Source organism: Pongo abelii, chromosome 13 (assembly GCF_028885655.2).
Source record: "Pongo abelii isolate AG06213 chromosome 13, NHGRI_mPonAbe1-v2.0_pri, whole genome shotgun sequence".
Lineage (NCBI taxonomy): Eukaryota > Metazoa > Chordata > Mammalia > Primates > Hominidae > Pongo > Pongo abelii.
In genome coordinates this window covers 121,176,161-121,202,223 of record NC_071998.2, presented here as the reverse complement: position 1 = coordinate 121,202,223, position 26,063 = coordinate 121,176,161, and the positions used below count along the sequence as shown (strand labels likewise).

The 26,063-nt window shown below is 52.7% G+C and overlaps 1 protein-coding gene across 1 annotated transcript in view; it reads right to left on the bottom strand.

Annotated features, from left to right (window-relative positions):
- USP20 (ubiquitin specific peptidase 20) overlaps positions 1–26,063 on the bottom strand; it is a gene marked incomplete at its 5' end in the record, with an annotated part of 46,156 nt that overhangs the window by 5,162 nt on the left and 14,931 nt on the right. Inside the window, 20 exon segments of the mRNA NM_001133175.1 lie at positions 363–471; positions 933–1,014; positions 1,095–1,264; positions 1,619–1,745; positions 1,818–1,998; positions 2,816–2,861; positions 3,045–3,078; positions 5,980–6,074; positions 6,684–6,856; positions 7,103–7,218; positions 7,528–7,668; positions 8,080–8,524; positions 11,099–11,177; positions 13,188–13,301; positions 14,890–14,959; positions 15,468–15,564; positions 17,888–18,016; positions 18,371–18,433; positions 20,132–20,185; positions 23,868–23,964. Coding sequence (NP_001126647.1) covers positions 363–471; positions 933–1,014; positions 1,095–1,264; positions 1,619–1,745; positions 1,818–1,998; positions 2,816–2,861; positions 3,045–3,078; positions 5,980–6,074; positions 6,684–6,856; positions 7,103–7,218; positions 7,528–7,668; positions 8,080–8,524; positions 11,099–11,177; positions 13,188–13,301; positions 14,890–14,959; positions 15,468–15,564; positions 17,888–18,016; positions 18,371–18,433; positions 20,132–20,185; positions 23,868–23,948 — 2,406 coding nt within the window.

Sequence of the window (26,063 nt, the reverse complement as noted above, 5' to 3'; positions counted from 1 at the left end):
GTGGCACAATCTCAGCTCACTGAAACCTCCGCCTCCCAGGTTCAAGCGATTATCCTGCCTCAGCCTCCCGAGTAGCTGGGATTACAGGCACCTGCCACCATGCCTGGCTAATTTTTGTATTTTTAGTAGAGGTGGGGTTTCGCCATGTTGGCCAGGCAGGTTTCAAACTCCTGACCTCAAGTGATCTGTTCGTCTCAGCCTCCCAAAGTGCTGGGATTACAGGTGTGAGCCACCGTGCCCAGCCTCAAAACACTCCTTTCAAACTTGCTCAGGGACTGCACAGGACTCTTTTGTCCCCAAGTCCCCAACTGCCCCAGGCAGAGGCTGGCAAAGCCACCCCTGCGCCGCCTCGCCACACGCACCTTGATGAAGGTGTCGATCTCGATCCTCCTGCGCTTGGCCAGTGCCTCGATCTCCACCTGGCAGATGGAGCACACGTACAGGTGGTTCACGGCGGGGCCACCCCCAAATCTGTGCCCAGGGTGGGAGAGAGAGAGACACGGCCTGAGCGGGGGACCAGTGAGGGGAGAGTGATCACTGCCTTCCACTTCCCCCTCAAGCCATCAGTGCCCCCTCAGCGCTGTTACAGGCCTGCACGCACCTCTGTGTGAGCACCACAGAGCCTGCAACGGAGCAGCGCGCCCACAGCCCGCAGGAGGCCCTGCTTCAAGGCTGAGGGGCAGATGGCCAACACACGCAACTGTGCTTCAGCCAGTTTCCTGTCCCTTTTGCCACTGGAAGGATCCAAGTGGATTCCCACAAATGACATGTGTCATTCTCCATGAGACAAGTGAAGGCGGCTCTGTGCTGCCCACGTGGAGGCCGGCATGTGGTGCGGGGTCCTGGGGGCGTTCCTTCTCTGCCCTCCCCTCTTTTCCTGCCCAGCTGGGCCCTGGACAGGACGGAGTCAAGTTGGCCTCCCGGACTCTCACCTGTTGTACAGGTGCTCCCAGACATTCTGGGGCAGGATGACCACCAGATCGTCGATGTAGTGGTATTTGTGGGGCGGGATGCCTGGGAAGAAGGTACAGGGAGCGAAGCTGTGGCTCAGCCCACCTGCCCACCCTGCTCTCCCACCACAGGGGGCGCCTCACCTCCGTGGGAGCAGAGGAAGGTCTGGTTGGTGATGGGGCCCGGCTCCGCGAAGGTGTTGAACTTGTTGAGCCACTCGCGGGACACGTAGAACCGCAGCAGGCTGGGCTCCCGCATGGCGGCCAGGGACACCACCTGCTGCCGCTCCCGCACGGCCTCCTCGCTGCTCTTCCTGTGGGGTGAGGAAGGGGCGAGAAGCTGTGCCTGACGGCTGCCACCTTGAGACACATGCAGAGCCCCCATCCCAGTGCACCTCGGGCTACTGGCCCTGTCCACCACCTCCTGGGTCCCTCAGGGGTCCTGGACATGTGAGCAGCCCCCTGTGCCGCCGGCCAGGGCCCTGGAGAAGGCTCCAAGCTGCCTTCCTGGGTTCCCCACAGCAGCCAAAGGGCTGTTTCTTAACAATCCAAGTCCTTACTTCCCTGGCTCAATCCAGGCGCTGTCCCCTACACGCACCCAGAAGGCCCATGGGTCCCAGGTGACGGGGATAGTGAGGTTCCTCCCCCAGGCCCGGCCCGGCACCCACCTGTAGAAGAGTACGTAGCCCTCAGCGTTCTGCACCACCGTCTCGTGGACTTCTGTGACGTACTGGTCATCAAACTCGTACCACTGCCCATTGATCACATTCTGGCAGTAGGCGATGTAGTGCCCACCTGCGGCGGCAGAGCAGACGGGTCACAGGGATCCTAGCGGATGGGGACGGCAGGGGAGGGGACATGACTCACTGCCTGCCGTGCCGTGGTGGCAGATGACTGAGAGGAGGTCGTAGGTGGTGATCTGGGATGTGCACTCCTTGGCAAGGAAGGGGCGCAGGTCGAGCCCCTCAAGGGGGAAGGAGACGTGGCTGTTGATCTTGAACGAGTACATCACCTCGTGCCGAAAGCGCTTTAGGTGAATGCACAGGATCTGCGGGGACAGAGAGAGCGCTGGTCATCTAGGAAGAAATGACACGGACCCTCGCGGCCTTGCCCATGGGCCCAGGACAGCTGATGGGATCATGCAAGCTGACTCCATTGGAACAAATCCAAGAGTTCCACGTGGGGGCCAGACTGGGCTCGCTCTAAGTCACACAGATCACTCCCAGCTCCACTGCTGAGAACCGGACCCCGAGAGCTGCAGTGAGCTATCAAGCTGACCAGTTCTGTCGGCACTGCCTTTGAGAAGCCACAAAGCCTCCCCGAGCCACCACAGCCCCATCCTGGGCCCCCTCTGCCGCGGCCCTCTCCTCTTTGCTCCAGCCACACGTGCCTTCCTTGGTGCGGACAAGCCTGCTCCTGCACTGGGGTTTTGTCTGTTCCTTCTGTGCCTTCCATCCACGACGCTGACACCAGCCTACACCCTCCAGGCCTCACTCAGACGTTACTCCTCAGAAACTCCCCTGGCAACAGCCCCGGCTGGGCCAGCTCTCCTCCCGCCACTCTGCAGCTGTCTCACTGGGGGTGGTACCTCAGCGTCCCACACACCTGCCTCCCATTGGGCCCTCACACAACATGTTAGACAACACATGTGCTGAGGCCACCGAGAGAGGGCACCAAGTCACAGTCAGAAAAATGTGCCCCCTGCCAACCCTTCCCAGAAGTTTCTCAGCCAAAGCTATGGAGTCTCCACAGCCCCTGCAGCACAGAAGTGCCCCAGCAGTGGAGCAGGGTCAGCCCCCGCCTGGTGTGTGCTGGTGTGCACCCCGAGATAGCTGAGGAGGAGGCTGCCGAGGCCGCCGGCTCACCTCAGGCAACCGCAGGACTTTGCAGTACTTCACTCCGTTCCGCAGCCTGGGGAGGAAGCACAAGCCAGCATCAGTGTCCAGCATCAGGGATAGGGGCCAGGCGAGCAGCCCTCCACCCGGCTCCCTTCCGGGAAGGCAGGATTGTGGGGGGTTCTCTGCGGGAACCCAAGGGGAATATGTAGGGCACAGAAACGGCAGTTATGGAAAAGGTGGGGGAAGGCTCACTTACTTCTTACACCGCTCACAGCTGTACATGTTGTCACCTAGGGCAGTAAAACAAAGAGTCAGAGGTTAGCAAGGATGGAAAATGAGGGAGCAAAAAAAAGTGACTGTAATGATTTCTGCTTAAGAAATAAAACCTGGCCGGGCACGGTGGCTCATGTGTGTAATCCTAGCACTTTGGGAGGCTGAGGAGGGCGGATCCCCTGAGGTCAGGAGTTCAAGGCCAGCCTGGCCAACATGGCGAAACCCCATCTCTACTAAAAATACAAAAATTAGGGGGACGTGGCAGTGCATGCCTGTAATCCCAGCTACTCAGGAGGCTGAGGCGGGAGAATCGCTCGAACCTGGGGGGCTGGGGGCAGAGGTTGCAGTGAGCCAAGATCATACCACTGCACTCCAGCCTGGGCGACAGAGTGAAACTCCATCTCAAAAAAAAAAAAAAAAAGAAGAAAAAGAAATAAAACCTGAGAGGTACTGGAGGGAGGGAAGGCCCTGGCTGGGCCCCACAGACAGAATCCATACAAGGGAGAAATGGATATATTTGACCCCAGAAATACTTCAACATCTGTTAAGACACCACCAAAAACAAAATTAAAAAGCAAAAGGCAAAATGGAGGTGGGGGGGAAGTGCAACATTAATTACAGAAAATGTATTTGAAACAATGTTTTTGAGATAGGGTCTTGCTATGTTGCCCATGCTCGTCCCGAACTCCTTGGCTCAGGGGACCCTCAGCCTCCGGAGTAGCTGGGATCACAGGCACACGCCACCATGACCGGCTTAAAATCTTAATGTATAGTTTCTCCCTCCATGCACACTGTGAAAATTAAGTCAAAATGGGATCAAAGACCTCAATATAAGACCTAAAACTATAAAACTTTTAGGAGAAAAGTAGGAAAAAAGCTTCATGACATTGGGTCTGGCAATGATTTCTGAAACTCAACACCAAAGGTGCAGGCAACCAAAGCAAAAGACACAAACCACATAATGAAACGCACCCTACAGGATGGGAGGACAGGGTTATAAGTCACGTATCTGGACACATAAAGAACTCCTCTAACTAACGAGGCCGGCGCCGTGGCTCACACCTGTAATCCCAGCACTTTGGGAGGCCAAGGCAGCAAATCCATTTGAGGTCAGGAGTTCGAGCCCAGCCTGGCCAACATGGCAAAACCCCATCTCTACTAAAAATACAAAAATTAGCCAGGTGTGGTGGCACGTGCGTATAATCCCAGCTACTCGGGAGGCTGAGATGGGACGACTGCTTGCACCCAGGAGGCGGAGGCTGCAGTGAGCCAAGAACATGCCATTGCACTCCAGCCTGGGTGACAGAGTGAGACTGTCTCAAGAAAAAAAAGAATCCCTATAACAAGCAACAAAAAACAAAATAGGCAAAGGACTCACACAGATGTTTTTCCAAAGACTTACAAATGGCCAACAAGCACATGAAAAGACACTTAACATCACTATCATTAGGAAATGCAAATCAAAACCACAACAAGGCTGGGTACGGTGGCTGTAATCCCAGCACTTTGGGAGACCAAGGCGTGCAGATCACCTGAGGTCAGGAGTTCAAGACCAGCCTGGCCAACATGGTGAAACCCCATTCTACTAAAAATACAAAGATTAGCTGGGTGTGGTGGCACGTGCCTGTAATCCCAGCTACTAGGGAGGCTGAGGCAGGAGAATCGCTTAAACCCAGGAGGCAGAGGTTGCAGTAAGCCGAGATCATGCCATTGCACTCCAGCCTAGGGGTCAAGAGTGAGACTCCATCTCAAAAACAAAACAAAACAAAACAAAACAAAAAAACCCACAATGAGATACCAGCTCGTACCCATGAGGTTGACTCCCATCAAAAAAGTAAACGAGTGTGGGCGAGGATGTGGAGAAACTGGAACTCTTGTGTGTCACTGGTGGGAATGTGAAATGGGGTGGCCACTGTGGAACCCAGTACGGTGGCTCCTCGAGAAATTAAAAATAGGCATAGACCCAAAGGGACAGGCATAGACGCATGGTCAGAGCAGCATTCCTCACAATAGCTAACAGGGAAGTGGCCCGAGCGTCCACTGATGGATAAACAAATATGCAGAAAGGCCCCAGCCATCCACACAATGGAACAATAAATAACCAGCGTACAAAAGGCAGGGCATTCTGACATGCACTGCAACGTGGATGAACCCTAAGGACGTTATGCTCAGTAAAAGCCGTCAGTCACAAAATGGCAAGTACTGTATAATTCCAGCTATCTGAGGCCCTTGGAGTAGTCACATTCACAGACTTGAATGTGGAGGTTGCCAGGGGCTGGGAGGTGGGAGTGGGGAGCTGTTTCACGGATATTGAGTTTCAGGTTTGCAAGATGGAAAAGTTCTGGAGATGAATGGGGAGGATGGCTGTGCAACCATGGGCATGTATTTAACACTACTCAACTGTGCACTTTTTGTTAAAAATAGCATTTAAAATGGTTATGGTGGTAAATTTTACATTTTGTGTATTTTACAATTGAAAATTGCAAAGAAAAAAAAAAGAGTTTTCCCAAAGGTTTAGATGCCAAAGAGCCAACAGAGAAAAAGGGCAAGGACAGGAATAGGCAATGTTTAAATAAATACAAAGAGCCAGTATATTTAACAAAAAATGTAGAAACTCATCAGTAATCAAGGAAATGAAAAATTAACATACAATATCATTTTTGCCCACCAAACTGGTAAAAATAAAAATAAGTAAACACCCAAGAGCTGCAAGATGGTGGGGTCGGGACAGCACGTGGCCCCGGCCCAGCGCGGCCGGCAGTGGGGGGTAGGAATCTGATGGGATCAACCTTGGAAGCCAAGTCTAGCCTGGCTGTGCATCCCACAAGCCCTGGGCTGCATGCTGGCCTGCTGGGGTCTGCACACCCCAGTCCCTACAACCCTCCACCTCCCCCACCCTTGCCAGCCAGGCCCCTCACCCTTTAACTCATCAGCGGCAAAGAAGGCAGCAAGGCAGTCTTCCAGGGTGACGACAGGCCCCCAAAACCAGCTGGGGGTACAGGATACCACAAACCTGCAGACAGAAAAGGAGTGCTGGGGTGCTGCCAGGGCCTGGGCAAGAACAGGAGCTGAAGGGATTCTGGCTGCGGTCTGTCAGGCCTGAGCCGCAGAAGGACCCTGAAGGCCCAGAGAGGCAGCCAGGCACGGCGGGTCGGGGCAGAGGCCTGGAGCCAGACACCTCCGTGTCCTGGGCCGAGTGACATCACCTCTCCGCAAGCCTGGCCTCCTTCATCTGTGTTGCAGCCATGATCATGCTACCCCCTCCCTGGGGCCATGCAGGTCTCTGGCCTCAGGCAGGCGAGGCAGCCCTGGGAAAGCTGCTGCCCTTCCCGCCAACCAGGCCTGTGTTCTGCTGCTGCCCTCCCTTCAACCTGCCACGTGATCACCTCCCTGCTGTCCATCGCCCTCCAGCTCCAAGGGACCATCCAATCCTGGCCACTTCAAAGTAGCCAAGAAATCCCCTGCGTATTAAGCCAACTCCTCTGCAGGCTTCGGCCCCCAGCTCCTCCCAGGACCTCCCTGGTTCCCCAAATGCATGGACTTCACTGTGTAGTGTCTCCCGCCCAGGAAAACCAGGACAGGGCCCAGCCCGTGTCACCCGGTAGTGGCAAGGCGGGCGCACCGTCGGATGTACTCCACAATGAAGGCCAGCCAGCCCTGGGCGGCATAGCTGTCCCCACAGGTGCCTGGCTTGGCCGGCACATTCTGGTAGATGGCTGAGTGGAGCTTGGCCAGGTCCTCCTTGCCAGGAATGGGCAGCGACAGGTCCTGGAACGTCTCCACCGTGGTGGATACCTGTGGGGTTGAAGGTCAGTCTGTGGCCCATCCTCTGGCAATGTCTGCACCCCAAACCCCAACCAGCAAGTGAGGGGCAGAGGGCCTGCTCCCCAGGCCACAGACACGGGATCCACGTAGGCAGGGCCCTCCCCTGGAGAAAAGCAGGGAGCACCCATGGAGAGCCCACCCTGCACCCAGTCAGGGCAAGAGCTGCTGAGGCCACTGGAAGCCTGGCCCAGCTCCCCCCATCCCTGGGGCACCCACCCGGTCACAGGTGAGACACTGCACGAGGCTGAGGATGGAGCCATCAAAGATGTCTGAGATGACGCTGCGGTAGCGCTGCTCCTTCCGCCTCCGGCTGCCGGCACTCAATACCTGGGCTGGGGACACAGCACAGGACTAGCCCAGCCTCCACCTGCCTGGCCGGAGCGAGGTGCGGGCCCTGGGGCTTCCTTTGACAGGATGTGGAGTGACATCCGTGAGTCACATGACTGGGTAAGCAATTCACCATCTCATGCCTCTGTGTCATCCTCTGCAAAATGGGGCTCCCACACTGGTGTCTCAGGGGTGTACCTGAGAGGAGCCCACAACCCAGCCCTCTGCCACACGGGGCCATGAGAAAGGCAGCCACGGGCGCAATCTGCACTCCCAGCCTCAAGCTGACCCACCCTCCCCTGTGCCCCCCGAACCTTTCTTGAGCACGTACGACGGTGCCATCCTCACGGGGCTTGCACGAGGGGGGCTGCTAGACAGCTTGGCATGGCCCTCGTGGTGGTGGACGGGGCTGCAGGGGCGAGAGGAGCTGCATAGGTGGGCATCATTGTCCGGCTCTGGGGGCAGAGAGGGTACCATGCTGGGCCAGGGCAGCCAGGCCAGCTCCACAAGTGGGCAGGAAGATGACCTGCCAGCCCCTCCTAAAGGGACGACGGCCTGACCCCAATGTGTCTCCTCTGTCATGTGCCCACTCCTGACCCCAGCACACAGGCCGGAGCAGAGCTGTCCAATCCACGGCCGGCTGAAGGCTCAGGGCTCTGGGAGAAGGCTCTGAATTGGGCTCCAGCGTTATGAGCTAGGGGACCCTGGGCACATCACTGAGCTCCCCCGGAGGCTGACTTCCCCACTGTCATTCGGGTCTAGTAAAGAACCTGTTCCCCGGGGGCTACTGCAGGTCAGCGCTCAGCACCCAGTAGGTACTGGGCCATAGGCTGAGGTTCCTCCCACAGTCCCCGGCCAGCTGATACCTGGTGTCCGGCAGGGGCTGGAGGACCGTGGTGACGGGGGCTGGGCCTCCGCGGGCTGGTCGTCAAGGGCAGCCATGGTGGTGTCCACATCAGCGTCCTCGTCCACTTGCTCTGAATTTGTGCGCTGCTGGCCCCAGGAGAACTTGCGGTCCTTCATCCGCTCCTTCTCAGAGATGGCTCGGCTCGCCTCATCTGGGATCAGCAGCTCCGTCTCGGCCTGCGAGCTGCCCCCGCCACGCCCCTGCCCGTCACCCTCACCCCGGTCACTGCTCGAGTCGCAGGACAAGAACTCGTCTTCTGATGGGCTCCGGTCACCCTCCCGTTTCTCATCCGTGTCACTCGAATCTGAGTCCCGAGCCTCCGTCAGCGCCACCGTGGCCACCACCGGCTCCTTGAGCTCCTCGTGCAGCTGGTCCATCAGGCAGCGAAGGAACTCTTGGGTGTCCTAGAACCAAGGGATGCATCAACAGGGCTCTCCCAGAGGCAGGAGGAACCAGCCTCCAGCGCCCTGTGGCTGATGAGAGTGCCAGCCTCCATCTAGGAGGGCCTCATGAGCGCCCCCTGCAGAAGAGCTGCTCACCCCCACAATGGCCCCCCAGGGCAGTCTGTCCTAACCCCATTCTTCTGAGGAGAACAGTGAGGATTGGAGAGGCTAAAGGACTCCTACCAGGACACACAGCTAGAAAGTGTCAGAGCCAGGTATGCACCTGGGTCCATGCAACTCCCCGGCTCCGGCTCTGAATCTCCTGTCTCTGCTGCAAGCTCAGCATGGGAGGGACAGAGAGGCAGTACCACATGAAGCCCGAGCCACCTTTCTCTCTACAGAAGAGACCAGTGGAGGTGGGCAGGGAGGTGGCGGAAGGATGAGGGAGTGTGATGCCAAAAGAGGGTTCACCTGAGTCCTGCCCCAAGCCATGCTACCCACAGGCCAGGCCGCCTGCATGCTCCACCCTTCCTCTGGCTCCTCCTGCTCCCTCAGTCCCTGTGCCAGCCCCCACATACCCTCACTGCCTGCTCTCACCTTCCCACAGACCTGGGCATGACTCAGTCTAAGCTGCCCCTGCAGGCTGCCTGGGTCTCAAATCCCAGCAATGACCATTTTGTCCTGACCACTCTGTGACTGGGTCACCAGCACAGCAGGAAGCCAAGGCAGCAGGGGCTCAGGCAGAGGCACCCAGTGAGCCCCACTGAGATCTGTGTGCTCACACAGGAGGTGCACTGGGAGGTCAGAATGTGGTGGTGGCAGCAGACCCCAGCAGCTGGGGGGTGCTCAGGTGGTGCTGGGCATTGGAGAAGGACTTGGGTTCCGAGCCCAAATCAGCCCCAGCAGTCCCTGACCTGGATGTTAGAAGTAGCCCTCAGCCCAGGCTCTGATCCCCAGGAGGCAGGGGTCACGTAGCAGCCAGAGCCAGCCTCATGTCACACATCTGGGAAGAGGATCCCGGCTCTCTCCGCTCATGCGCAGGGAAGGGAGGGCTCGGGAGGGACTCCCCAAGGCAAAGTGTCAGGCTCCAAGATCAGAGGAATGAACCACTAGGTTATGTTGCATCAGGGAGGGGACACGTATCCTGTGGCAGGCACGATCAAAGGCCCTTTCAAGAAGAGGCTTTCAATCTGCCATCTACTTCTCTTTCTGGTTCTTCCTTTCAACAAAAATACTATGTGTTCCTTGCCAAAATCTCAATCCATGCAGAAGCACGAAAGCGTCTTTTGGCCCTTAAGAGGCGCCCACAGCTGCGTCTACAGTTCAGCCTCAGAAGCGTCCCCGCATTATATCCTAGAACCAGAGAAAGGGATGCTTCTTCTGGAGCCCAGATGGACTCCTGCAGCAGCGCACGGCCCTCCGTAACGGCATCCTGACCCAGAGCTGAAAGCCGGCAGGGCGCCTTGCACAGAGTCAGGGCGGTGCTGTGCTGAGGGATGGGATCAGGTAGGCCTGATGGGATCAGGATGTGCTGTGTGACCTGGGTGAGGTGTAGAACCTCTCTGAGCCTCAGCTCTTTACCTGTAACGTGGGGGTGAGAGTTCTATGAGGACTAAGTTGTGGCCACTTCAATGGTGCTCAGTGAGTTTTAGTCATGGTGGATGTTATCACTCCCCAAAAAGAGAGGTGTCCAGGCAGTGCTGAGCTTCTCAAGCAGGAGCCAAAGGCCCAGCAGCCTTCATCCTGGGACGGGACAGCAGGCAGGGGGTAAAAGAGGGCGGAAGGTGTCCTCACATGACTGCCACTCCGTCCATGGCGCTCATTCAGGCAGCACAAGAGGCGACCCAGCCAGGTCCAGTTCTGCCTGCAGGCCTGGCATGAAAGCCCAGGCCGTGGGCCATCTGGGGCAGGAGGCTGGAGGGCAGGAGCTATCAGCCCGGGGATGAGGTGTACGCATGGCTGCAGTCTTTGTCTTGGTCTCATTATTTTATAAAATAGAAAAATGTGATTGGTTTCAAAGGGGTTCTCTAGATTTAAAAAAAAATTTTAATCAAACTTTTTACTTCAATAAAAGTGAAATTTCGCCTGTGGTTTGGGGAAGTGAAACCCTGCGTCATTTTGGGTGCAACGCGGAGGCCCTGCAGCAAGGTTGCCCGGGTTCAAATCTCCCCTCCACCGGGTGCAGTGGCTCATGCTTATAATCACAGCACTTTGGGAGCCTGAGGAGGGACGACTGCTTGAGCCCAGGAGGTCGGGGGTGCAGTAAGCCATGACTGCACCACTGCACTCCAGCCTGGATGACAGAGTGAGACCCTGTACCCACTCTCTCCCCACAAAAAAAGAATTCCCCTCCACCATTTACTAGCTGTGTGGCCTGTGCAAGTGGCTCAGCCCCCGAACCTCAGTCTGCCCATCTGTGAAGTGGGGTTAAATGTCAGCAGGTTGTGTGAAGGGCTTAGGAGTGAGAGCCTGGTCTGTGAGACCTGCCAACTAGTGCTCAGCTGCCATTGCGATTTTCCACTCTGGTTTTGGCGTCAAAGTCAGGCCTGGTGGGTCATCGCCTTGGGTGTCCCCTGGGCAGCTCAGATGGCTTACCTGCTGGGCATAGCCTCGGAACATTGGGTTGACCAACTTGATCCCATGAGACAGACTGGTGGGGACCACGTAGCTTGGCCTGTAGGAAGCCCAAACCCATTAGTCCAGGTAGCCTGCCTTGAGCTGCTCATTCCCGAGAGAAGCAGGCAGCCAGCTGGTCAGGCTGGATCAGAGTGAGGCGTTTCCTGACATTTGGGGAGGGGCCTACTCAGCCAGGAGCCCCAAGAGGCTCACACATCTCTACAGACAAGAAGAAAATGTCAAGTCGTAGCTGCCTCAATTAAGCAAAGAGCTCAAATAAAATAGCATCATTTCCTGCTGGTGCACAACAAACTCGCCTAAACATGATTTGTTTTCATTCTGAAACACTTACTGTGGTTTTCTCATTTCAAAAGTAAGACATGTTCATTACTGACAAATCTAAAATTTCAGAAAAGTACAAGAGAAAAACACCACCACTAATGGCACCAGATACTTACCATTAGATTTCTGGTTCTGTAAAACTACAGATACGTATACAAAAATACATACAGATATACATTTAAACTTGGCTTCTTACACAAGCGGAATTATATTGTACCATGCTGGGGGTTTTTTTGTTTTTTTTTTTTTTTTGGGACAGAGTCTTGCTCTGTTTCCCAGGCTAGAGTGCAGTGGCATGATCTTGGCTCGCTGCAACCTCCGCCTCCCGGGTTCAAGTGATTCTCCTGTCTCAGCCTCCCAAAGTGCTGGGAATGCAGGTGCGTGCCACCATGCCCAGCTAATTTTTGTATTTTTAGTAGAGACAGGGTTTTACCACATTGGCCAGGCTGGTCTCGAACTCCTGACCTCGCAATCCGCCCACCTCGGCCTCCCAAAGTGCTGGGATTACAGGAGTCAGCCACTGCGCCCAGACTTTTTTTTTTTTTTTTGAGACAGGGTCTCACTCTGCCAGGCTGAAGGGCAATGGCATGATCAAGGCTCACTGCAGCCTGCCTCAACCTCCTGGGCTCAAGCGATCCTCCCACCTCAGCCTCCTGAGTAGCTGGGACCACAAGTGCACACACCACACTCAGCTAATTTTGTAGTTTTTGTAGAGGCGGGGTCTTGCTACATTGTCCAGGCCGGTCTCAGACTCCTAGGCTCAAATGATTCTTCTGCCTCGGCCTCCCAAAGTGCTGGATTTACAGGTGTCAGTGACTGCATCTGGCCCCACGCTGGTTTTTAATCTGCTTCTACACGTAATACATATTTCTCCCATGCTGGTTTGTTTTGTTTTTGGTTTTGGTTTTTTGTTTTTTTTTTGAGACGGAGTCTCGCTTTGTCAACAGGCTGGAGTGCAGTGGCGAAATCTCGGCTCACTGCCACCTCCGCCTCCTGGGTTCAAGTGATTCTCCTGCCTCAGCCTCCAGAGTAGTTGGGACTACATGCATATGCCACCACGTCCAGCTAATTTTTGTATTTTTATTAGACACAGGGTTTCACCATGTTGCCCAGGACGGTCTCAATCTCTTGACCTCGTGACGCCTGCCTCAGCCTCTCAAAGTGCTGGGATTACAGGCATGAGCCACTGCGCCTGGCCCTACGCTGGTTTTTCATCTGCTTCTACACATAATACATATTTCTACATGCTGATTTTAAATTATTCCCAACTTTGACTTTTCCTGGAGAAACAGATCTAATCACTGACTCTGCTCTTTAAATTCATTTCATACTGTGCCAGAAGCTCCATCCAGTCTGTGCCCACTCTGCCCCATACCTCCTCCTACACACACAGTCCTGGCTGAGGCCGGGTCACCATGTCTCTTGGTGAAGGCAGCTACCCAGTGGCTGCTGGGTAGGGTCAACAGGAGGTCAAATTCTAGCTCACCTTTTGCAGGTTCTATGACCTTGAGCAAGATACTTAAAGCGCTCTACACCTCAGTTTCCCTATTTGTAAAACAGGACTGGATGCAATTTCCACCCCACAGGCTTGCTACAAGCATTACCCGGGACAAAGTGAGGCAAGTCCTCACTGGGGCCTGAATCCACAGGAAGTGCTCAATCATGGGTGCTGACAGGAAACCCCAGTCCCCACACACCGCCCGAGGCTAGGGATGCAGCTGCTCACCGTTTCTTGTGCCAGACCTCAGAGACCAGCTTCTGGTAGCTCTTGCACAGGGCTGGCTTCTTGTCTGTGCGCACCAGGCCGCCACACTCCAAGAAGAACTGAGTCAGCGGTGGGCTGGGTGCAGGGGAGAGAGCCAGGTCAGGAGAGCAAACAAGGCACACGGCAGTTTAGAAAGGGCTGCGTAGCGGGGAGCCCTGAGTGCTCGCACAGGGAGCACAGTGGCCCTGGACCCAGAAACTCCTGAAGGTGACTAGAAGGCTCCTACCAGTTATGAGAAAATTGTATCCTCCAAAATTCATCTGTGAAGCCCTAACTCCCAGTACCTGAGAGTGTGACCGTATCTAGAGACAGGGCATTTTTATTTTATTTTATTTTATCTCATCTTATCTATCTTACCTTATTTTATTATTATTATTTTTTTGAAACAGAATCTCCCTCTGTTGCCCAGGCTGGAGTCCAGTGGTGCAATCTTGGTTCATTGCAACCTCTGCCTCCCGGGTTCAAGTGCTTCTCTTGCCTTAGCCTCCCGAGTAGCTGGGATTACAGGCGCATGCCACAATGCCTGGCTAATTTTTTTGTATTTTTAGTAGAGACGGGCTCTACTAGTTGGCCAGGCTGGTCTTGAACTCCTGACCTCAGGTGATCCACTTGCCCTGACCTCCCAAAGTGCTGGGATTACAGGCGTAAGCCACGGTGCCCAGCCAAGACAGGGCCTTTAAAGAGGTTATTAAAGTTAAAACGGATCGGGTGTGCTCAATTTTTTTTTGAGACGGAGTCTCACTGTCACCCAGGCTGGAGTGCAATGGCATGATCTCAGCTCACTGCAACCTCCGCCTCCCGGGTTCAAGCGATTCTCCTGCCTCAGCCTCCCCAGTAGCTGGGACTACAGGTGCGTGCCACCACGTCCAGCTAGTTTTTTGTATTTTTAGTAGAGACAGGGTTTCACCATGTTAGCCAGAATGGTCTCTATCTCCTGACCTTGTGATCCACCTGCCTCGGCCTACCAAAGTGCTGGGATTACAGGCGTGGGCCACTGCGCCCAGCCTGGGTGTGGTCAATTATTAACAATAATTGACCTGCATCCTGCCACCTGAGGATAGTTACTAGGAACATTTTGGGACATAGCCTTCCAGACTCTTCTACGCATTTGTACCCATTCCCTCTCTCCCTCCCACATACATATACTGCATCTCTAATCTCCACTGGGTAGGAGAAGCATGTCAGACACAGGAGACATCCTTGGCCTCATGGAGCTCACAGCCTTATCCTTAATGGAAAATCGCATTTCTCCCATAAAACGGGATTGTACCATGCAATGCTTTATAACCTCCTTTTTCCCCCACTCACCAGATTCTGAACCCCTTCTTGTTTCAATGCATGTTGTCTTGTGCCATTTTTCCTGCACTTGCTGCAAGGGCTATGAGAATTTATACTCCCTTGCAGATGGACCTTTAAATCCTTTCCAATAAACAACAGAGCGCTGAGCCTCCTTGCATGTACAACTTCCCCAGCATCTCCGGTTCTCTCTTCAGGATACATTCCGACTGGGGGGATTGCTGGGTCAAAGGGTATGCATGCTTTCAGGGATTTTGCTGTGCATCCTATACATGTTTGTGGGCAACAGGCTGGGGGCTGCTACCGCTGCTGTTTCCGGGGCTTTGCCAGGGACAGCTCTCAGCCCTCAGACAAAGTGTCGACCTACCAATTGGACAGGGCCTGCAGGGCGGCGTTCATGTAGCAGGAGTTCCCGAGGTTCTTCATGCCCGTGAGGCCTGGGCAATAAACACAAAGGGGAAGAGCAGGTGAGCACCCTGCCCCGCCGAGGAAACCTTGCAAGTCACATTTGGCACAAAGCTGTGGCTCTCAACTGCCCAGGACCCAAGAAGAGGACATGGTGGAAGCATTCTACCCCAGGAATCTTCCCAGTAAATTAACGTGGTTCCTGCTCACAACAGCTGTGGTTACCTGAGTGTTTTAAACAGATGAACTCCTTTGCCCCTCCACCCAGCCAGGCCCACTGTCCAGACCATACAGCAGAGGGGTCGGCCTGCCCAGGGTCACCCAGCTGGGAGAGGGGACAAGACAGCTGGCTCTCCAGAACCTTAGCTAGGCCAGCCAACTTCCAGGGTGAAGCCACCATGCTAAACAGCTTATCCGTCACCCCATCCTTCCTTGCCCATATAGCAGGTGCAAATAGAGACCAAGACTCTGTGGTTTCCAGCCTCCAGATGAGGGCCCCCAGCCCAGCCCATCAGCTTCCCCTGCTGTGGGGGCCATTACCTCGAGGTTTCAGGTCATCATCCTCTGACTCAGACTCTCCTTCATCAGCCACAGCAATAGGAACAGCTTTCAGAGGGTGGGAGGGTGGCGGGGAGTCCTGTGTTAGACCCAAAGTGAGGAAAACAGTGAACAGAGGGGCTGGGGTCAGAGGCCCAGGTGTCTCCCAAGGGCTGGAAGTCCAGCCCTACTGCCCAGAAGGCCCTACTGGGCTGAGCTAGTCCAGCTGAGCAGAAGGCACTGTGAAAAGAGATAGGACTGGTGGCCTTGCCCTGGGAACTCCTTGATTTGTGTGTGTCTGTGTTTTTTTAGAGACGGGGTCTTGCTTTGTCACCCAGGCTGGAGTGCAGTGGCACAATCAGAGCTCACTGCTGACTCCAACTTCTGGGCTCAAGGGATCCTCCCACCTCACCCTTCTCAGTAGTTGAGACTACAGGTGCATGCCACAGCACCCAGCTAACCTTTTTATATTGCCCAGGCTGGTCTCAAACTACTGGGCTCCAGCGATCCTCCCAAAGTGTTAGGATAACATGAGCCACTGTGCCCAGCTGTTGACTTGCATTTTTTTATTGGCAATAAAAAAAAATATTTTATTTATAATAAATTTGGAGAAAAATAGAAACATAAACATGCAATCCCATTTTCCTGAGAGAACTACTGTTAATAGTCTGTATGTATCTTATGTAGACTTTTTTTTTTTCTTTTTGAGACGGAGTCTTGCTCTGTTACCCAGGCTGGAGTGCAGTGGTGCAATCTTGGCTCACTGCAAGCTCTGCCTCCCAGGTTCATGCCATTCTCCTGCCTCAGACTCCCGACTAGCTGGGACTACAGGTGCCCGCTACTATGCCTGACTAATTTTTTGTATTTTAAGTAGAGACAGGGTTTCGCCGTGTTAGCCAGGATGGTCTCGATCTCCTGACCTCGTGATCCGCCCGCCTCGGCCTCCCAAAGTGCTGGGATTACAGGCATGAGCCACCGCGCCTGGGCTACGTAGACTTTTTTTAAGAGATAGAGTCTTGCTCTGTCGCCCAGGCTGGAGTGCAGTGGCACAACTATAGCTCACTGCAACCTTGAACTCCTGGGCTCGAGTGATCCTCCCACCTCAGCCTCCCAAGTAGCTGGGATTACAAGCATGCGCCACCATGCCTAGCTAATTTTATTTTTTGTAGAGACAGGGTCTCACTCTGTTGCCCAGGCTGGTCTCAAACTCCTGGGCTCAAGCAATCCTCCTGCCTTGGCCCAGCAAAGGGCTGGGACTACAGGCATTAGCCATGGCGCCCAGCCTATATTATACAGACTTTTAACTGTTAATACACATGCACAACAAAAACAAGATATTGCATATACTGTTTTATAGCCTTTTCTATAAAAATTCATAAACATCTACCAAGTTCACAAATGCATTCAATAAGCATTTTGAGCAATATTGAGCCCGATCATGTGACTGTCTAAACAGAAGGAGAGGCCAGGTGCGGTGGCTCCTGCCTGTAATCCCAGCACTTTGGGAGGCCAAGGCAGGCGGATCACTTGAGGTCAGGAGTTCAAGACCAGCCTGGTCAACATGGCAAAACCCTGACTCTACTAAAAATACGAAAATTAGCCAGGCGTGGTGGTGGGCGCCTATAATCCCAGCTATTCAGGAGGTTGAGGCAGGACAATCAGTTGAACCCAGGAGGCAGAGGTTGTAGTGAGCTGAGATTGCACCACTGCATTCCAGCCTGAGCAACAGAGCAAGACTCGGTCTCAAAAAATTAAATAAAAATAAAATAAAATAAATGGAGGAGAGAGCCATGCAGATGCTGTACACATGTCCTGGATTCTCCTCTAGCAGGCAGCTCTGCCATCCAGGATTACTGACCATTCCCTGAGGACAGGCCTGGGGCCGTCCAGGTCATAGGCTTGCTGACCCGCCATCTCTAAGGTTGCACAGCACACTGTTGATCAAAGGACCATTCTCTGGTTGGCGTTACCCAGGTGGTTTCTGGGCATTTCCCATAGAGAAGTGTGCTGTAGCAACTACCTGGAATTCCCTTCGGAATGGTTTCAGATCTGGGAGGACCAGAGGCCATCTGTGACCTTGTCAACCCTCTCCATAAGGCCTGGAAGGGTCTACACTCACCTCATGGCCCTGGGCCCACCCCAATCCCTGCACTCCACACAGCCACCCCATGGTCTCCAAGCTCCTCAAGGGAGGCCCTACTCTCAGTCACCTCTGCACCTTCATGGTCTCACACATGCCTCAGCACAGAGTTGGGCTCAGTGAGCATGTGCTGATGTGAGCTCCTCAAAGTCACCTGAAAACATACTGACCCAGGAGCAGACACCTCTGGGACCTACTGACCCATGCTCCACGGATGCTCAGGTCACACTGCCTCATCCTCAACACAGTGTCGCCAACAACCAGAGCCCACCACACAGGTTACCTGTTCAGAGAACTTGGAGGAGCCCAGCAGAGGGGCTGCCAGCCGCTGCTCCAGGAACACCTCCTTCTCACAGGCGTAACACCACAGTCGGAACGTGGTTAGGTTCACGGTCAAGTTGTGCTTTTTTGCCTAGAGGGTAATATCCAAAACAAGGTCCAGGGTACTCTGGCCTAACAAGTGCCCCAACCTGTAATGGCTGCTCTGCTCCCCAGCCTCTCAGTAAGAGGCCCTGTCAGGACAGAGGCCAGACGCTCAAATTTTGCTTAACCACCCCCGGTCAGGACCCTGAGGGCTGCTGCTTATCAAATGGTGCAGATGCAAAATGTTTTTACCTGCATTCTCTCTTGCTTCTTTGCAGAAGCCATGCTAGGATTACATCATTTATTGCCCCAGCCATTCAAGCCCAGAGTAGGAAGGTGGAGCTGGGGTTTGAACCCCAGGCCATCTAACTGCAGGGCCCATACTCTCAGCCACCACACTCACCTGTGCATGAATGGTGCTGTGGTCAGCGAAGGATTCTCCGCAGCCAACATAGGGGCAGGCAACCTGGGAAGAGAGGGGAGGAGAGTGGACTGGAGCTTGCCAAAAGGATGGTGTCAACAGTGTCTCTGGTTCCATCCCAAAGTCAGTGCCCCCACCTCTCCTGAACAGGGACCACAAGGGACTGAGGCTCTGCCATCTCAAAGGAACACGGGTCTGCAGGTCCGTACACCTGAAGTTCTGTTGGGCAGTGATGGACAGTAAACAGTGTCCCTGCCCTCTGAGTGAGACGAGCAGTATGCCCTGGGCTGCTGCTCTCCAGCAAGAAGCCCAGGCGGGGTCCCAGCTGGGGCCTGGCTGCTTGGGACCAAGACCCCCTCCCTCCACAAAAACCCCATGTGAAGTGGGGTCAGTTATTGGGACCTATGTTTTTGGTGGGGATCCTAGGCCTCACAGCCATTTTCTAATGGGGGATGATGAATGGGGACCAGGTGTTTGAAACAAGGGTCACAGGTAATGGGAACCCAGTACCAACCCAGGGCCCCAGAGCAGGGCCCACATGCCCCTGATAACACTGCCTTTGCCCTCGCACTCTCGTATCCCAAATCTACCCATCCTCCAAGGCCCGCTCAGTGCTTCCAATGTGAGCCTCCATGCTAGCCAGTAGCCAATGCCAATGCCATACTCCTACAGGAGTGCCTGCTGTCACTGCCACCTGTGATCAGCAGGGCCTTCTGCGAAAACAGTGGAATCATATCATGTGGCCGACTCAGAAAGCACGTGCCATTTTCTGCATCAGGCTCCCACATCTGCCTGAGGGGACTGTGGCTTCTATGAGGTAGGACCACGTCCTGCACTTGTAACAGCCCAGGAGATAACATCTAGCCCTTCTTGCTGCCCCCTGGATACGCAGTGTCTTGCCATCTACTTTGTGCTGAGTGACAGGGCTGAGCAGAAGACGCCAGAATCCCACTGGGGGCCCCTGTGCTTCTGCAAAGACTGACTGGCTGTCTTCACTCGCTGCTGCTGTCTTTGTTGTTTTTACTCATGGGTTCTTTTTTTAAAGAAATTTTAAGTAACAGTCATTTTTAGTATGACTATAAAAATACATACTTGGAAACATTTTTTAAATACTACAGAGAAAAAAAAGAAAATTACCCATAATTCTACCACTCAGGGGAAACTGTCATGTTTTCATACGTCTACTTTTACTCTTTTTAGTAACCAGTAATCACCCAAACCCTTCCAGCTTCTCCCGGACACTGTCTCCTGGCCAGTCACAAGCATCCGTCTTGTCCAGTTCTATCCTAACTCCATGAGGCGAGGACGGTTGTCAGCTGTCAGTGTTGCAGCCCCTTCCTTTCTCATAGATGGGTAATGAAGGTCCAGGGAGAAAAATGAGACTGGCCCAGGTAGAGACGCTGCTGAGCAGCAGTGCCAGGCCTCAAAGCCAAGACACCCACGCCAACCCACACATATGCATGCCAAGCTAGAATACTGCCCTATGAAGAAGGGAGTCTTCAGTCCAGAGCCTTCTCCAACCTACTTTTTTCTCCTGTCATTTTTAATTGCTGCCAGAATGGCCAGCCCAGGATTCGCTGACTCTGGAGTCCTGTGCCCCTGTGCCCCAGCCCAAGGTTTCTGGCAGTGCCCACTAGGGATGGAAGTTCCCAGTCCAGAGTCTAGCCCACTGCACCAGCCTGTGCAGTGCTGATAACAGGTGGAAGCAGCTCTATACCCCTGATGGCCACAAGGGTCTTTTACCTGGAGACAGGCCCATAGGTTTGGTCCAGTGACCCCACATGACTGACAGGTTCCCTGTGTGGGTTGAGAGGAGAGAGAAAAAGCAGGCATGAGGAGCCCGTTGCAGGGCTGAGCACTGGGGCTGCTCCTGCCTGGAGGGCCCCACCTGGCGGACATGCACTCAGAAGGTCTCAGCTTCAAGCGCTGGCCCCAGAAAGGCCTTCGCCAGACTACCTGTCCAAATTAGGCTCCCAGGGGAGCACTTTATACTTTACTGTTTGAATTCTATCCTTTGCCTGTAAAAACACTTTCAAATCAACATTTTATGATTTTAGTGTCTATAACCTAATCTTGGAAAATAAAATCATGTAAGAGACTCGTTAACATGCTCTCTTCCCACCCCTTCTACTCTTCCTTTCTTGCACTGAATTATTTCAGCCTTTCTCTCCATTAGACAAGGGCTCCATGAAAGAGGGATGGTCTGTTTTGCCTACCCCTGTGAGTTCACAGGGCCTAGTATAAATGAAGAGTTCACTAGACCTGGTAAACCCCAGGAAACGCCCAGATTTCTGGTGGTCTGGGCGTCAAAGCCTGCTCTGTGTCTATTGGAATCCTTTCTCTCCTCCTTACTTTAATAATGGGATGCATGGATTTTAGCTGAACACACAGCTAGCCTGCTGCAGATGACGTTTTCCAGCTTCCATCATGATCACGTGGCTCAGTTCTAGTCAAACTAGCAAAACCGATGTGTGCCACTTCTGCGCTGTGTGCTACCCTTGGTCTTTCTCCTCCTACCATTGGCTGGAATGTGGATGTGATGGCAGGAGGTGAAGCAACCACCTTGGACTCAGGATGAAAGTCACATGTTGAGAATGGCAGAGCTACCCTATCAGTCCTACCTACCTGTGGTCTGTTCTGTGAGAGAAAAGAAACTTCTTTTTTTTTTTTTGAGATGGAATCTCGCTCTGTCAACCAGGCTGGAGTGCAGTGGTGCAATGTCAGCTCACTGCAAGCTCCACCTCCCGGGTTCACACCATTCTCCTGCCTCAGCCTCCCGAGTAGCTGGGACTACAGGCACCCGCCACCTCACCCGGCTAATTTTTTGTATTTTTAGTAGAGATGGGATTTCACCATGTTAGCCAGGATGGCCTCGATCTCCTGACCTCGTGATCCACCCGCCTCGGCCTCCCAAAGTGCTGGGATTACAGGCGTGAGCCACCACGCCCAGCCCACTGAGTTCTTTACACACTGCTCACATAATCCCCTCCAGTCTCTGTAGCAGGGCCCAGCAACATCCCCCTTTCACTGATGAGAAACGGGGACTCAGAGAGGTCACACCCTTGTCACAGAGCAAGGTCAGCAGGTGAAGCCAGTGAGCCTGGACCCCAGTGCAGCAAGGTCACAAACCTCCCACCAAGGAAGCCTGGCTTCCCCCAGGGTGGCCATGTCGGCTCCCAGGCCTCCATGGCCTCCTTCTCATTGTCACTACACCCAGATTCCAGCTGTGTTTGTAAAAAGCCTGAACATGGGGTTGAAGTGAAGCAGCTTGTCCCATACGATGAACCTGAGATCTGCACTCTGTGGTTTAGGGTCTCTCACAGAGGATGCTGTGGGTGCCAGGAGATCAGTCTGCTTAGCAGACTCAAAACCGCAGCCCCAAACCTTCCTGAATTTGTCATCTCTCTCGTGATTTTTTGATTTCACAATTCACCCTCCTCTTCCCAGGTTTTTTTTTTCCATTTCAGTTATTTGATTTATAAAAGTATCAAATGCTTGCTATAACAATTCAGATGACATCTATATGCTATGTATGATATGAAATATTTCCCTCTGTACATTCTTCTTACATAAAACATGTATGCTGGGATCTTGAGGGGGTGATTTTTAGTAAAAATAAGATCATGCGATACATATTTCTCTGTAATGTGCCTGTGTCTCCTTTGAGGCTCACCCAAGTCTGTACATGAAGACTTCATTCCTCTGTGATAACTGCACACTCTGGACACACCATAATTGATTCACCCATTCCCTTCTTGAGGAATATTCAGGTGCCACCAGTTTTTCCCTTATACAAATAATGCTCAATAAATACTGCTGTATCATATGTTTATAACCGGTGATTACATTTCTACGGGATAAATTCCCAGAAGCAGAATCGTTTACCCTAAAAGTTACAGTAATTCCCAGCCCTACCACAATGTGAATGGCTCATTTTCTCCACAACTGTCAGCTATGAATGGGATCAGTCTCTTTCCACCCATCTGCAAAATGGTATCATCCTGTTTCATCAGCAATATCCATAAGCATGAGAGTAAAGTCAGCCATCTTTTTCCGAAAGTTTCTTGTCATTTCTACCTCCTTTACTGGGAAGGACCTGCTCATATCCTTGCTCTTTCTGAGTATTTTAGAACGGTGCTGGTTTTATTTTATAACTTTCTGGATACCCAGAGAGGAGCTGAAGTCGTGATCTCTGACACACAGGCCCAGAGCACCCCAGACAAGCCCAGTCTCTGTTCTAGAGGCACTAACAGGCTTCTGAACGGCTGCCAGTCCCAGGGCAAACCTTCCTGTGCTCCACCTCTCTTCTCCCACCTGCTTCATCCCCTCCCTGCTCTCAGATTCCCTAAGCAGCAGAGAGAAACCCAGCATCAGACAGTGCAAACACATCTGGGCCTCACTCTGCCCCACTTCATGCTGCAAGAGGCGAAGTCACTTCAAAAGCAGCTATAGACACTATGAAGAACCGCTCCCATGCCAGGCCCCATGACAAAACCAGCTCAGGCCAAAGGCCACCAAGGACCTGCTGGTGCAGTGAGGCCAGGCGACCAGCATTAGGTGCCAATATGCCCAGGAATCCCACTCCTGGGAACATGCCTGCATGCAGCTTTGCCCATGGATGCAATGACTTTTCTACAAGGCCATTCATCGCAGCATCGTGTGTGTCGGCAAGAGGCTGCAAAGGGTCCAGGTGTCTACCCAGAGAGCATCAGTCACTGTGGCCACATGATGAAATATGATGCAGCTTCAAGGTAACAAATGAGAAAGCTGTCTCTATGCACTGACGTCCAAAGAGCTCCAAGATACACTGTCATGTGAATAAAGCAAGTTACAAAACAGAGAGGATCGTATACCAACTTTTATGTAAGAAAGGGCAAAACTTAAAATGAGTTTATCTGCTTGTATTCACATAAAGAAACTGAAAACATACAAAAGAGAATAAGTGCTTACCCGAGGGTGGGCTGGGGAGGGTGGGCACAGGGGAGAGAGAAGGACTTCTTGACATTTATCTTTTTATACTGTTTCATTTGTAACCATGTTCAAGTATTACCTTTTCAAAAATTTTCATTTAACAACACCAAAAGGATGGCAACGCATCCTCCTACTCTGAGAAGAGGCCCAGCTTCCTGCTCAGGCTTCCCTGAGCCCTCATGGAGCCACATGTGTAAAAACGCTCCTGGACTTGGAAAGCAGCATTCATTCCCTGCCTTGGAGAAGCTCTGTGCACCGGCCCCAACAGCTAATGGACAGAAAGCATTAGTGGTTCCCAAATGGCCTGGTCTAAACTATAATTAATGGCTATTAGGGCAGAGCCTCCGGAAGGTGGCCTCCCAAGCAGATGCCAGCATTTCCATTTACACAGAAGGCTGAGCAGAGACTGTCAGGGAATCAGTTTTTCCACTGCTTCAGAAATGTCCACACCCCAGGAAAGAGGCAGCCCTGGGTGTGGGCCCTGGCCCCGTAAGGTCTGACCCTTTACCTTAGATTTGAGCAGCAAGTCCTCTTTGGTCACCTCTCCTATGGAGTCAAGGTGAGGGCAAAGGTCCCTGGAGTCCCCCATCCTGGCCTGGGCTCACCTATGAGAAGACACAAGCAATCCTGGGTTAATGGCAGCCAGTGTTGGCAGGAGGTGGGGAGGTGACTGGTTAAGTACATGACTTTGGCCTTGAGTCCTGGTCTGCCACAAACCAGCTGGTAACCCGGGGAAGTTGCTTAACCTCTCTGAGCATCACTTTCCTTGTCTAAGAAGATAAAAGTTGCCCCAGTGGGTCACTCCTAGGTCACGGAGACAATGTCTGTCAAATGCCTGGTGTAGTCCCCAATGTAGGGAAAGCCCATGGCAGGTGACAGGTATCGTGATCAGAATTATTGGTAGGGAAGACACGGGAGTCCTGCCTGCATGCAGGGAGCTGCACACCAGACAATCTAAAACCACAGACGTTTTGTTAGAGGAGGCCAAATCCATGTCCATCCAAGGATACAGGCAGAGGAGGGGGCAGTGTAGAAAGGCTGGGTTTCAAAAAGGCAAGCAGCAGACGTTGACATTGGTCTTCTCAAGAGCCTCTGGGAGGCCAAGTGCTGGCAGACCACTTATCCCACGTCTTGTGGGAGCCCCCCACAGAGTGAGGTTTGAACACCAGACCCCCATGGGAGCAGGCCATGCAGCACTGCCTCCAGAGAATGTCTTCTGAGAGTAGGGAGAAAGTCAGAGAGAAAGGCAGGAGAACAACCTAGAAAACAGTCTGGAACTGTGTTTGCCAAAACATCAACAGTGGTGCAGCTGGGTGATGGGTTTCAAGAGATGAAAAAAAAAGCTCTGTTGCTTTTGCTTTACTGACACATGTTCATCATAAAAACAAAACTCAAACAAGAAAGCACAAAGTAAAATAAATCACTGATAACAAGTAGCAAACATCTTTCCCAACATTCTTCTGCGTTTCTTTTTCTTTTAAATCAAGGGTATAAAAAGATATCTGTCTTAGAAAATAAATGCTTCCCTCAAGGGAGCACCTTGGTGAAGACGAACAGCTCTGTACCTTGAGTGTGAGGTGGTTACATGGCTCTACATGTGTGTTAAAAGTGCAAAGAACTGAACACACATGAGTGCCTACAGAACTAGTGAAATCTGAATAAGCTCCATGGATTATGCCAATGTCACTTTACTGACTGTACTACAGACATACTAAGATGTATTATTAGCTGGGACACTGGTGCATGCCTGTAGTCCCAGGTACTCAAGAGGCTGAGGTAGGAGATCATGTGAGCCCAGGAGTTCAAGGCTGCAGTGAGCCGTGACCATGCCACTGCACTCCAGCCTGGGTGACAGAGCAAGACCTCGTCTCAAAAAAAAAAAAAAAAAGTATGTGTTACTCTTACCATTAGGGGAAACTGGGTGAAGGTACAAAGGACCTTAGGGTGCATTTTTTGCAACTGCCTGTGAATCTATAATTATTTCAAAAGAAAACATTTAAAAATGAGTAACTAAATAACTGCTTCGCCTACGGTATTTTAGCAGAATCAAATCCAGGAATCTGACTGCTGATTATAGCTTCAAACTGTTGCCAAATAAGGTCCAAACCAACCAAAGATGTAACTGGAGCCAAGATTGCTTTAACCAAAGGCAGAAGCCTCTGTGACTGCATGAGTCTTAAAAACAAAACAAAAGACCGGGTGCGGTGGCTCATGCCTGTAATCCTAGTACTTTGGGAGGCCGAGGCCGGCAGATCACCTGAGGTCAGGAGATCGAGACCAGCCTGACCAACATGGAGAAACCCCGTCTCTACTAAAAATACAAAATTAGCCGGGTGTGGTGCACATGCCTATAATCCCAGCTACTCAGGAGGCTGAGACAGGAGAATCGCTTGAACCCAGGAGGCAGAGGTTGTGGTGAGCCAAGATCGTGCCATTGAACTGCAGCCTGGGCAACAAGAGCGAAACTCCATCCCAAAAAAAACACACACACACAAAAACAAAAAACAAAGGCAGAAGCCGCATGTGTACCCACCTGATCTGAGAGGTGGACCCCCAGACTCCTCCTTACATGCCCCTCCCTGTCCCAAATGGTCAGCCAGGGTCAACTGGCCAGATTCTCATTCAGAACATGAGTTACTAGCACTCATGAGGTGTCAGATACTAAGCTAAGTGCTTTTTGTGCATTCGTTTATGAAAAACTCTC